The sequence below is a fragment of the Ctenocephalides felis genome, unplaced genomic scaffold, assembly GCF_003426905.1.
Source record: "Ctenocephalides felis isolate EL2017-DRISC unplaced genomic scaffold, ASM342690v1 CF-g0.4_SCAFFOLD_00845, whole genome shotgun sequence".
Classification (NCBI taxonomy): domain Eukaryota; kingdom Metazoa; phylum Arthropoda; class Insecta; order Siphonaptera; family Pulicidae; genus Ctenocephalides; species Ctenocephalides felis.
The window spans coordinates 12,583,257-12,597,255 of record NW_020536999.1 but is presented as its reverse complement, the minus strand read 5'-3'; the positions used below and the strand labels follow the sequence as shown (position 1 = coordinate 12,597,255).

Genomic DNA, 13,999 nt, shown 5'->3' with positions numbered 1-13,999 from the left:
TTTTCTCAATAACATACTGGACAAGCGCTTAAAATAAAATTCATAAATCTTATTACCAAAATAAGAAAAATAGATTCATAATATTATATGAAAATTCCAAATATATTTTCTTAATCCGAGCACAGTATTACATTCTTTGACATGCTCTTCATGCATGAAATTACAAAAACAAAATCATTTGCTTTCGGGTACAGCTGGATGTTATTTTTGAGAGAAATGTAAGATTTTTTAATTCACTTTTAGATTAATTCTATGTACAGAAATTTTGCAATGAAAATATTTCTGGAATACGTTGAATAGCATTACGTGGAGAGTGGTTATATACTTTCTTGTATCATCATAGGAAAACTGAGTTACACTTCGTAACGGTTAATTCTCTGTAATTTTTCAATCATTATTAATTTAATAAATTTTATTGTAATTATTATACTTATACGACAAGTGAAAGATTTCTATCGGTTATCAATTTATATGTCGATTCAAATCACTTAGGTCAATTTAAGAAAATTTGCATAAAAAACTATTGCTAGAAAGTGAATTTCAAGCCAATGAAATTTTAAACAAAAATTGAAATATCGACTTACGAGAATCTCGAGGTTTCTCATCGAGGACGAATGATTGTATTTGCATGATTATAATCTCGATTGTCAAAACAAAACCCTTAAAATGTTATAGGCCTACGAGAAATTGTTTAATTATAAAATAGAGAAAGTTATGCTTAGGCTTTTTTTAGGAATTCCTTTCTCATAAAATTACATAATATATTAGAAAATATATTGATTTTTAAGGATATCAGATGTTTACGATTTCTAAAAATATATAAATGTTAATTTGTAATTTTTTTATTTTTTTTAGATTTGACCATAACCGATTACAATGCGACGACGCAGTACACAACCACTTTACCAACAACCACAGAAGAAGTCACCAGGCCACCTGTGGTTACTTTTCCTGAAATCACAATAACAGGTAAAATATTTGAAGAAATATATATATATATATATATATTATATATATATATATATTGTTAACTTTCGTTCGTCTCTATTTACACACAATTACACGTTTATTGTCTCTAGTTATACCCTCTACAATATTTATTTTTATGTCACTATTTGTCTCTCACAATATATAATCTACTCACACAAAATACATTATTCTTTTGTTATTCTAGTCAACGATTTTTATTAAATTTATTATGATGTAATCTGATACAAGAAAGAGTTTTTTAAAACTTTTTACAAAAGAGTGGAAAAAATAAAAATGCTTTCTTCAAAATATACCAATTTATTTTAGTTGTTGCATGTTTTGCGATCTAGAGGTAAGAGAGTTTATTTTAAATATTTTTACATTAACGAGAATTTAAAATGGCGGATACAAGTTTATGGCGGGAGGAAACACCATTACCAACATCACTAATAATAATGGCGGGACATTTGAATTACAAATGTATATGTAACATTACATTTAACATCATAACATGTCATTACATGAAAAATGTGACAACATTTTTGTCCAAAGAGTTTAAGGCATTTACTGCAAACCTTTTGTTGCTTACACTTTCTTCTGTACTAAACTTTTTTATCGTCCAATGTTAAATAAAACCATTTGTGGACATGTCAGCTGAAAATTTAAAAAAAATATACCAAAATAGGATAAACAGGACTTTTTTGTTTGAAATAATTTTAGTACAAAATTTCAATTTAACATTTTTTCTCTAAAAAAAACTACTCAAAGTTGAAAGTAAGGTGAATGTACCAGATGTTATGAGTTATACACACAAAAATACGAAAATTATTAAATATTTCACAACCGTTTAAAAATCGTTTTGTATCATTTATTAGCTGTATAGAAAATCGCGCTCTTTACATTTATCTAGAAATGCAATTCAGATTTTCGAAACAGATATGCTGTCCTGTTAGAGAACACATTATCCTTGTTTTGTTCCCTCTGTAGCTTTTTGCAGACAAGAAAAACACTGAATAAAACAGTGTCATTTCATGCAAACAAATAGTTCTAGCTATCAGGGCATTAGTTTTATCTCCGACATTAACAAATACAGTATGCAATCTGATGAATTTTAAAATATCGTTGGAAAATAGTCGTGGGAGTGAAAAATCTGTTCAACTTGAAATGACTCAAAGGTATTTTTAAATATTTATAACACAGAACAATTGTGCTTTACCATGTTTTAGTGTTTCTCGCATTCAACAGAGGGTCTAATGTGCCTAAATTTATCACATTTTTTCAACAACTGATTCTCTTATTTTTTTATTTTAATACACGTACTTCAAATGTTTAATATTTTTTTATTATATATTTGTGATTCAGTTTGAAAATTTATTTTAAATGAGTATATTTTGTTCTTATTTCATTTATTTTAATTAATCAGGAACGTATTTTTTGTATTAGATATTGTATAATAAATCTGCTCTAGAATTAATCCTAAGGGGTAAATTTACGTGCTATAGTTAGTGGCGCACTCTATAGAGTGTAGAAACAATTAAAATTGAAGTAAACTTTAAGAGCAAATGTTAAAATAATTTTTAATAAAAAACTAGGAAAAATTGGAAAAAATTACCTATTGAGTAAAAAGTTATATCGAATATTATAATTGTGATTCTCTCATTATAATGCACGTACTTTTAAAGCTATTTTTTTAACATATTTGTAATTTAGGTGAAATTATTCAGGTTTCTACAAATTATTCAGGTTTTTCTTTCTTATGATATACATTTATGTAACACTTATCTAGATTTAAACCTATTGGTAAATTTACGTGCTGTAGTTAGTGGCGCCCCTATGGAGGGCGAAAACAATTAAAATTGTAGTAATTCCAAAGCGGTCGTGTTTGCGATCTCTTTATACTTCTTTTATCTATGATTGTTTAAAACATGATAATAGAATATTCAATATTCAAAATAGGTGAAAAAATGTCTTGAGATTCTTCTGACAGTGAAAAAAATCTTTAAGAGTAAAATATTAAACTCCCAAATCTGAAAAATAATAAATAAGGGCATTATCAAAAAGAGAATCAAAGTATGAAAATAAAAAACTTAAAATGAAATTTTATAATAATTATTAATAGAAAAATATTAGAAATAGTATAAAATGGAACTGTCGAAAGAAAAGATATATCAAATATTATTTGTAGGCAGTACATTAGTAAAATGGTGTTTAATACTAAAAATTAAATATTTTGGACTTTTAAAAATGAGATTAGAATTAATAGTCCTGCTAGGTCATTAATAGTATTACCTTATTAGAGAAATTACGAATTCGTGATAATCAATGGCGATTATTATAATTATATTCGAAAAAAAATTAATTTATATACTTTTTTCATGAAAATCTTCATCATAAAAAAATTAAATGCTGAAGTAAAAATTATTTCTCAGAAACTATCTGACATGAGTTTAAATTCAGGATCAAGAAAAGCCTTGAAAACTTATTTGTTCTGATGGATGTGATAACATAAATATTTAATATCCAGCTTTTTTATAAAGATATTTATAAATAATAACTTTTTCCCTGAATTACATCTGTTTAACAAAATATAAATAATATATTATATGTATTACATAGATTCAATTTTATTTGAAAATAAAGATTTTGTTTCAAAGTGTAAAGAGTAAAGAGTGTCCCAGAACTCAACGGTGTGACAGTCAGGGAAAAAATTAGAAAAAGAAATTATTTCATGTAGCTTGAAAATTATGAGCTTTCAAATGCAACATAGAGCTTTGGTCAAACTTTGATCATTTTTCGATTATTATGTTTAATTTTTATTATTTTTGTTTGTTTAAACTTTGGAACCGCAATTTAAAAATAATGACACAATTGCCCAAAATTTTCTAAAACTTTTTGTTGTGATATGAATTCTAAATTTTTTGATAGTACTTATACTTTATAATGATAGTGCATTTCCTTTATCCCAAATATCTATTATTCTAAAGCCATATTTTGTAAATTTATTTAGTATTCCTCCAACAATTATTTGTCCTATTTTCTATGTTCCTTTGTTTGTTCGTTTCTGAATTATTTTCAGTGCAAAATGAAATTCTCCATTTCTATTAACAAATGTGTAGCTACTGCGACTGCCATTGCAATTGCATATGGAGTTCCTAATGAGTTCAAAAACTCAAAACTAACACTGTACAACTGAATAATATGTTTAACTTATAATTAATTTATATCATCATGTTGGATGAACATAGGATTCTGTTTGAATTAATGGACATATTAAATTATTTATTTGATTTCACCATGTGCATTTGAATTAGTTCTGCATGTGGCGTTTTGCTTGTGCTTGTTGACAATTTGCACCAACTTTCTGATATATGAAACTAGTATATTGAATTAGTAAATAATACAACGAGAATTATGTATCCGGATCAGATTATAGAGAGTATTAAAAAATTCAGTTCATATTCAAAAAGACTGCAAGAACATTACAATAATTCCAAAAACATGAATCAGAATTAAACTATCACTGATCACGTGAAAAATTATAAATATAGCTCCTATTTTGACATTTCTGACGAATACGACTCAGAGACGGTTTTCAGAATCATGATTCATTCAAATTTACAAAAATAGTATGAACAAGACGAATAGTACTTATATATTATACTAGCTGACCCGGCAAACGTTGTTTTGCTAAATAAGGTATAATCTAAACAATTTCTAGAGAATCAAAAATATTAATACTTTGAGTGTATAAGGATGTGTTGTTTGAATGCTATATACAATGAGATATTATCAACACAATAAACCCCATTAATTTGTCTGTATTTTGTCAATACGATTGTATTGGAAGTTGTATACACTTTCTACAGAAAACATGGTAGAATTCAATCCAAGTCTTTTTGGTCTTTCGACTTATCGATTACGTTTCAAATTTTTCAGACTCTTTTTGAATTCTGGATTTTGTGTATAATTGTAAATAATACTACTGAGATTATACAAAATTTTCAAATTTCTGCGAGGAGAGAATATAGAAAATGAATTAAGTGTTCACATTCGATGAATTAAAGTAAATTTAATAAAAAGTATATATGCAGAATAGGGCGAGACACAAAGGTCCAATTTGACTTTGAGCAAATATTAATTATAAATGCTAAAAACTAATGCTAAAAACCTACCAACGGAAGACAATACTTTTATTATGGATTTTCAAAGATTACCGATAATCTCCCCCATTTCAAAGTTTACCGTTCTCTAATCAAGGTTATAGCTGGTTAAACATCTTTTTTCCTCTACTTTCAAATATTGTTGTTAAACAATGCTTAACTTTACTGATTTTTGTCACATTGCTGGTGGACCTTTTTAACCCCGGACCTTTTTAACCCCGGACCTTCCTATATTACTATCTATTCTTCGATAAATTTTGGGAAATTATAATTAGGAAAATGTTATTCGACAAAATATCCATTTGATCGATACCAAATTTAGGTTCTGAATTTAAATAACAAATAAAAAATAATATAACCTAGAAAATGTTTTATAGATACCTATGAGTGTATAATTATATAAATGAGATCTTCCAGAGCACCGTGTTTGAGAAAAATTTGCCAAAAAGTGCATTTTCATATTAATATTTTAAAAAAGTTGATATTTTGAGTCTCTAGTAACGGTCTTTCGTAGTTTTGGGATTTCTGATGGTTTACTGTCCGATTCCATATTCGCTTCTATATCTTGATTGAAATGTAAGACATTTCTTTGATTCCACAAACGCACATTAGAGTCTCGATTATGTATGGTTTTTTGTAAGCAATTATTCAATTATCTGTACACTTTTGTAAGCGTTTACTAACGTTTTTGTATATAAATAAAACTACAAACAAAACTACTTACTACAATTTAATCATAATTGAATAATATTCACGTAAAACATCATATTACACGTAATTGAACATCATCTGTCAAAAACGTTTGACATATGACGTCCATTGTTTTATTCAAATTACGCTTTTACAAAAAAATTCAAATTAAAAATGTAAAGATTCTACGCGATTTTGAAATAATATCTCACCTTTTCGACAACCTACTGATTAGCACGAATTTTTCAAGACTAAGACTGGCCAAATCGGTTTAGTCGTCTTCGAGTTTTACCGAATCATTTGATCGAGAGCTCCATTTTTATATATAAGATATAAAATTATCAATTATTTGGAATTTAATTTGTTGAAATTTTTTTTAAATGTCATCTCTCACTTGTCTTTGGTGAGTCAAACAAAATATAATTCAGAACGAATCGTTTTAAAAATGACCTTGTTTAAATATACGAGTATATATATATATATATATATATATATATATATATAAATATAATATTGTTTAATATTTTGTTTCTCTCTTGTGCAAGATAAACAACATATTATTTAAATGATTTTTTTCTTCTTTTTCAAGATGCACTCTTGAAGAGAATGCTTCTTTCATTTTGGGTTTATCTGAAAAATATTGCATTTTCCATAAGAAAGATATCATTGTGCACAAGTTTAGTTAGAAAAGAAACGAGTTTTCTCCCTGACTTGGCCAAAAGCCAAAAACGAGGGTTGATACCTCGTTGCAGATTAACCCGACAATACCTTATCTGCTGAACTCCTATATAATCTTATTCTTTATAGGGAGGAAAGGCCGTAAAAATGGCTCGCTTAAATATTGTTACTGATAAAAAATTATGTGCTTAGGTAGATGTCGAATATTTTCAGCATTTAATGTTTTTACAACAATTTTTGTTCAATTGGCGAAAGGGGTGCTAGAGTAGTGAAATAGATTTTATAGAAACTTTTGTTTGTTAATTACCTAAAGAAAAAGTATGTTTTCCCTAGATAAACTATAATTATTCCTCAAATAATAAATTTTAGTTTACATTAATTAATTGTACATCCGAATGCTAAAAAATTATGTAGAAACTTTGTAAATAAAAATAAATTTCAATGTCCTTTAATTTACCGAAATAACCACAGCAATTGCATAATAAATAAGATTATAACCCAGAAACAAAAGTCGTAATAAAAGTTGTTTAAGCAAAATTTAAAGAACGCTGCCATAAGGAATAAAACTTCTTAATTTTTACCTACGTATTCCGCCGCATAATGGCTCGAGTTTTGCGAAATAGTTTGGGAACATCCGAAATATATCATTTATGATGGAAATAATAGTCAAGTTTTGTGTGTATAAATATAATATAAATAAAATTTCGTTTAAAAAAAATTTAAATTTTTAACTTCCCGTAGGGTAAGTTATAGTAATCGCAAAAAAATCGAAAATGAAAATTTTTGCATTTCTCGACGTTTCAAAACCTTCTGAACATTTTGGCATACCTTAGAAAAAATGGATGTATGTGTGTGTGTGTGTGTGTGTGTGTGTGTGTATGTATGTATGTATGTATGTATGTATGTATGTATGTATGTATGTATGTGTGTGTATGTATGTGCGGATACAAATTTTCGTCGACGATTCGGGAACACGGATCAACCGATTTGAATAATTCAAAAAACATTCGATTCGCATTGATAAGGAGACGTGCTGATTAGTTTTTGGCAAAGGCAGGTCTAGCCGTTCCGAAGATACGGGGCAAAAAGTGCCAAGAACGGTACCTCCGTTTTTAAGAGAACGGAGCGTCCGATTTGAATAATTCAAAAAACATTTTACTTGTATTGACAAGATGTAGAATTAATCAAATTTTCATGGAGGCACGTCTAGCGGTTTCGGAGATCTCATGAAAAAAGTAAAAAATAATGCCATTCGGCGGTTAAAAATTATCATTAGACATATGCACATCAAATTATCAGATATTTTATAGAGATTTTAACAATAAGTATTTTTTTTTTACATTTTTATGGGTTCCGTACCAATGCTTATGCGTTTGACGGCGGCGCGGCACATGCGCGCTTTGACATTTCGTCTCTATGCAGTTCAAGCAGTGCGATTGCTTTGAAAAAAAGTTCAGAATTTCCAAAATATGTCAAAATGAAAAAAACATTTTTTTCAAAAAAATTTTTTGTATCCAAAAAAAAAATTTTTTTCAAAAAAAAATTTTTTTTTCATATAATTTTTTTTTTTCAAAAAAAAGTAATTTTTTGTCAAATTTGTAGTTTCTCAAATATATTTTTCTTTAATTAAATTTTTTTCAAAAATGTTAATCGTTTTTAAAAAAATAATAATTTTTGGTACGGAAGTTCCAGCAATTTGCCTTAAGGCACGATGCCCTAATTGCCTTAAGACAGAATTCCACTTACAGCTAGTTTAAAAATTATTTATAAGTTCTCATTATTTCTCACCTTATAAGACTTATGACAAATAGTTTCTATTCAGATAATTTGAATACAAGTTTTTTTGGTATAAATTGTGGGTATAAATAAAATATAAATTTCTTGTACATATTGTACAATGTTACACAAATTTTGAAAAGAAACGGAAATGATCGTCATGTTTTTGCAAATAGACTTTCGAAAATGGAATCCTTGGAATAATCAGAAACAGAACTTCGACTTGATAGTTTTTTTTTTGTCATATTGATAACGATTTCATAGTCAATTTAGTAATTTAATTAGATTTTTTGATAAGATAATTTTACATAGTCATTTGGTTTAAAAATATATATAAATAAAATGTAAATTTCTTGGTAATTTTAGTGTACAATGTTACACACATTTTAGAAAGAAATGGAAATGATCGTCTTGTTTGTGCAAATTCACTTGCGAACATGGAATCCTTAGAATAATCAAAAATAGAATTTAGACTTGATCGATTTTTTGTCATATTAACAACGATTTCATAGTCAATTTAGTAACTTGTTAGATTTTTTCATAAGATAATTTTGCATAGAGTCATTTGCTATAGTTTGAATAATTTCATTCATAACCTATTTATATATATATACATACTTTATTGACATGTTATCGTGGTCAGATCAAAACAATTTCATCATCGTTATCCTCATTACCAAAATGGAAATATTAGACACGTTATTAATATTTTATTACGTATTTTCCTTGTACCTATAAATAGCATCTTTTGTATTATATATTTTAGTCACTTAGATCATAGATAATACGACAATTTACCTATATGTTATATCAGATAAAGTCAAAACATGTTATCCAACTTAATATTCATTACTAAATAGTATTGAACGATATCAATCAAGTTACTAATTTAATGGTTTCATCTTTTTACTTGTGAAATAAAATGTAATTTTTGGTACCAACAACTTGCTCAATTATTCATAAATTAATTGTTTTTTGAAAATGAATAATGATGATAATAATTAGCATCTTAAACAAGTGATACTGTATCATCTTGATCACTTTGGTCAATTACAGAATTTTTGAGTGATTTCATTTTTTTTGACCCATTCAACAACATTCATAATAAATCAATAGAATTATTTATGTTTAAAAAATGCATTATTTATTTATTGTTGAGCATTACTGCTATAATTAACTTTCCCTAGGGTAAGTATTAGTAATCACAAAAAAATGAATTTTTTTATATATCTTTGCGTTTCAGAGGTATTTTTGCATACCTTGGAAAAAAAGATGTATGTGTGTGTGCGGATACAAATTTTTGTTGACGATTTTGGGAACACGGATCCACCGATTTGGGTAATTAAATTCATGCTGATTAGTTTTGGCAAAGGCAGGTTTAGCCGTTTCAAAGATACGGGACAAAAAGTGACAAAAGTTGTAATTTAGTTTTTGAGAGAATGAAGCGTCCAATTTAATTAATTAAAAATAACATTTCATTTGTATTCACATCATGAAGTACTGTTCAAATTTTTGGGAAGGCAGGTCCAACGGTTTCGTAGATCCAATAAAAATAGTGGAAAAAATGCCATTTGGCGGAAAAAAATAAATCGTTAGACATATGCACATCAAATTATCCGATATTTTATAGAGATTTCTATAATTCACATTTCAAATTTTGTTTAAATTTTTATGAGTTCCGTACCAATGTTTATCCGTTATATTGCGACGCGGCGCTTACGCGCTTTGATATTTCTTCTCTAAAACAGTCACGCAGCATTGCTTTGAAAAATGTTCAAAATTTTCATCAAAATTCAAAGTATAAAAAGGATAGTACTCATATTAAAAAAAACTAATTCTTCAAAAAAGTCAATTTTTTTCAAAAATTTCAAAATTTTCTCAAATCTCATTTTTGATTTTTGGCACGGGAAGTTCCAGCAATTTTCCTTTAAACGAACTTTACGTTTACCTAATTTTTCCTTACCATTAGCCAAGTATTTTCAAATATTCTTTTTTTCTATTACTGAAATTTTCAAATCTCATTCAGACAGGGGTGCCTGATATGATAGATTATGAAAACAGTTTTCATATTTAATATATACATTTATTTGATCATTTCATTAATATAATATTTATTATAATTAAAATATCATCTTCAATTTTCTTGTAATATTTCTTTATTTTCCTTTTAAATTTACCGTCATCATTGGTCATCTTGTTATCGATTGACAAATCAATATATATTTTACTAGCGCTATATGACATTTCCTGTCAATTTCTTCTCAAATATATTTATATATAATATTTAATTATATAATATATTTTATTATATAATTTATATATTTTACTACATGTATAACTTTTATTATTGTTGCAGAAATGCCTCGTCACAGGCTAAGACTGAACCAATATCATGAACACCATTATGGACCATTTTTTGAAGAACCAGAAGTCGCAAATTCTGGACAAGCCGTCAACGTGTCCTTTTACAAGGATTCGAATGGGGAATTAAATTGCAGAGTCGGAATGCTGAGAGATAAAACGGTAATAATAAATTAATTATTTAGTACTAATTTTAGATTACAAATTTTGTTGAGGATTTTAGTACTGCGTCATTTCAAGTTTGTGTGTGTAATACACGGATTGTATATGAAAAATCATTTTTCTTTACTCTATACCATCTTTACTTTACAATATATTGTACACCCATAAAAACATTTTCCAAACTCTAGATGAAAAATGAAAACTCTTAGCCGCATATTTCTCTATTAAGGAGTGTATAATACCTAAACTTTTACTGCGAGATTGTAAGTTGGCAAAAAATACTTTTTATACCGCACAGCATCTTCTCAGAAATAAAATAGAACTTGTACATTATGTTAATGTGTCGGCAATAAGAGAATAAAATCGGAGAGTTAAATTCAAGACTGTTTTTGCGAATTTTTTTCGAAACAATAAGCACTGCTTTCCATTGTGGGGGAATATTAAGGGAAAAAGTCTCATTATATGTATATATATATATATAAATATATATTATAGATATTATATATTATATATAATATTGCATCCAATAGCTAGCATTTGCAAAACAGTGTTAATATTCTCTATGCGAAAATTTAATTACATGAAAAACAAACCTAATTACGAAATGTAAATTCAAGCGTAATTAAATGGAAAGAGAAAATTGCTTTACCTGCAACAAATTAATTATTTTAAAAAAAAATGTATGAAAATATAAAAGTATATAGCTTTATGATTAAATACAGAATAAATCATTCTATATATTCTTAACATTCCTGAAGGATAAGATTATGTTTGTGGTTTTACAGGTATATGTATATAGTTTGTCTATAGGTATATAAAACCTATTTAGAGTTCCATACTATGGAATATAAAATTGCAAAATATCTATAAGATTTCTAATATAAACTGATAAACTGATTGTCAGTTATTTTTGACCTATATATCGAAGATTTCTCAAAATTTCAAAAGTTGTAAACTTGCTCAAGTTTTAGACATTTGTTTTTTTTTATATTTAATCAATTTTGAAGTTCACAATTAATGTTTTATTGATTTAGACTAACTTAACTTGATGAATTTTTATTATTATATTTATTACAAAATTTAGTAATAATATACGGAAATAATATTTGTATATAAAGTAGGGTTTATACAAAAACGGATATTTTAGAACCGGTTCAATCGGTTTCGATTTTTTACACAAAAAAAACCAAATTTCTCGATCAATTTTCGAGTAATTAAAAGCAGTTTTGATTGAAGTTATATACTGTTCTATTTCATTAATAATATTTTTTTCCGTGCAATTTGGTAGAACGAAAAAATAATAATAGACCAAGATCAAGTAACTAAGCCTGATTTTTACATATAAAGGTTTGCATTTTTTTTATTATAGATATTATAATATATGTAAATTATATGTAAAGATTGTTATATATTTAAATATTACATTTATTACATCGGCTATCGATTTGCAACAATGTTTTTATGAATTTGATATATTTAGATACATTTGTCATATCCAAATGACCGGTATTTATTACTGAAAAAACGGTTTTTAGATTCCACATCTTTCCCGAAATATAATCCAAAAAGTTGCAGCAACTTTAATGCAACTCGTTCTATTAATATTATATTTTAGCCAGATTTCAACCAGAAATCAATCTGGTCGAATACATAAGCATAAAAACTGCTGTTGTTTTTTAAAAAACATATTGTACATATTTTTAAACTTAAAAAAAAAAACTAGTGGTTATGGCATCGTGCCTTGAGGCCAATTGCTGAAACTTTACGTACTAAATTTAAAGTTTGAAAATCCGAATTTTTTCTATATTCAATTTTTTTTTTTTTAAATTAAAAAAAAATTACTTTTTTCCGAAAAGCAATTGTTTCATCAGCACAAGCAGAAAGTTTTTTGAATCATTCAAATCGGACGCTTAGTTCTCTCAAAAACTGCAATTTTTTACACATTTAGCTCCGTATCTCCGAAACAGTTCGACCTGCCTCTGCCAAAAACTAATCACCACTTCTCGCCGTCATTACGAATTGAATATTTTTTGAATAATTCAAATCGGTTGATCTGTGCGCCCGAAAACGTGGACAAACCAAACCCACACACACACATCCATTTTTTCTAAGATGTGGCAAAATGTTCAAAAACTTTCAAAACGTAGAGAAATGCAAAAATTTTCATTTTCGATTTTTGGCCCATTACTTTAACTACCCTACGGGAATTTTAAAAAATGCAAGGAGCGTGAATATATATTTTGCAATAATTTGTAAAATTTTTAAAAGATTCATATATAATGATGATGAATAAAGATTCTATTAATTTTATACATTTTTTTATTTTCTAAAAAATTTTTACTCTTATTAAGGAAGATCCCAAAAAATTTTTGAAACAGAGCCCTGACAAAGCACGCTACGTCTCTGACTATGAATTCATCTTTACCACCTTATGAAAAAAAGTTGTAAGGTTATAAAAATGCATTACTAGTTATATTCTAGTTACAAGTCCACATTCAGAAATACAATGTTGATAAAACTATGTCTACTTTGTTTTTTTTTGTCTACAATGCCATAAAGGAGAGTCGGCACAGAGTCATGTCCCGATTGCGTGTTTTATATGCGGGATTTAGGCGAATCCGCCAAATCCCGCATTGCTCACCAGTATTGTAAAACATGTCATACATATGAAATCTTCAAATCTCCTATCTCTGATTTTATAGTTGTACAAGTAAAAAGGTAATAAAAGATACCAGTCTGGGGTTACGAAAGACTCTTGCACTGAGGTCAAATATTTAAACTGTCGATGGCAAAGGACATGATGACATAGAGTATAAGTTTTGTGAGTCACTAATAAGAAGTCCCACGTCTCTATACCTCGTCTGAGAATTTCCTTCGACTTCCCAGTGAGATTTTTACTGATTGTCACGGAAAATGCAACTCGGTAGCAAGTTTGTTAAGGTGACGATAATATAATCATGTAGTAGACTTGCCAATATCGACGATATTGAGTGCTTCGAACGCTTTGAACGTTGAAATTGCTAAATACAAAGCGACGGCTCTTGTATGGCCAGAAACTTGCATGTATTATAATGTTCTCTATTGTAAGTATCACATTGTTGGAGGGACTTGTAAGGGAAAAGAGTTAATAGTTTGTCCAATTACTAGAATCGAAATACTACAAAAGAAATGGATTTAATAAAATGTACTTGACAAACTTGTTT

The 13,999-nt window shown here is 27.5% G+C and overlaps 1 protein-coding gene across 1 annotated transcript in view; it reads left to right on the top strand.

Annotated features, from left to right (window-relative positions):
* The window catches only part of LOC113378066 (zwei Ig domain protein zig-8-like), a 35,242-nt gene that overhangs the window by 5,764 nt on the left and 15,479 nt on the right, over window positions 1-13,999 (top strand). The window contains exons 2-3 of the mRNA XM_026618580.1: window positions 856-969; window positions 10,630-10,796. Of these exons, the coding sequence (XP_026474365.1) occupies window positions 856-969; window positions 10,630-10,796 (281 nt within the window). The remainder of the gene's footprint in view (window positions 1-855; window positions 970-10,629; window positions 10,797-13,999) is intronic.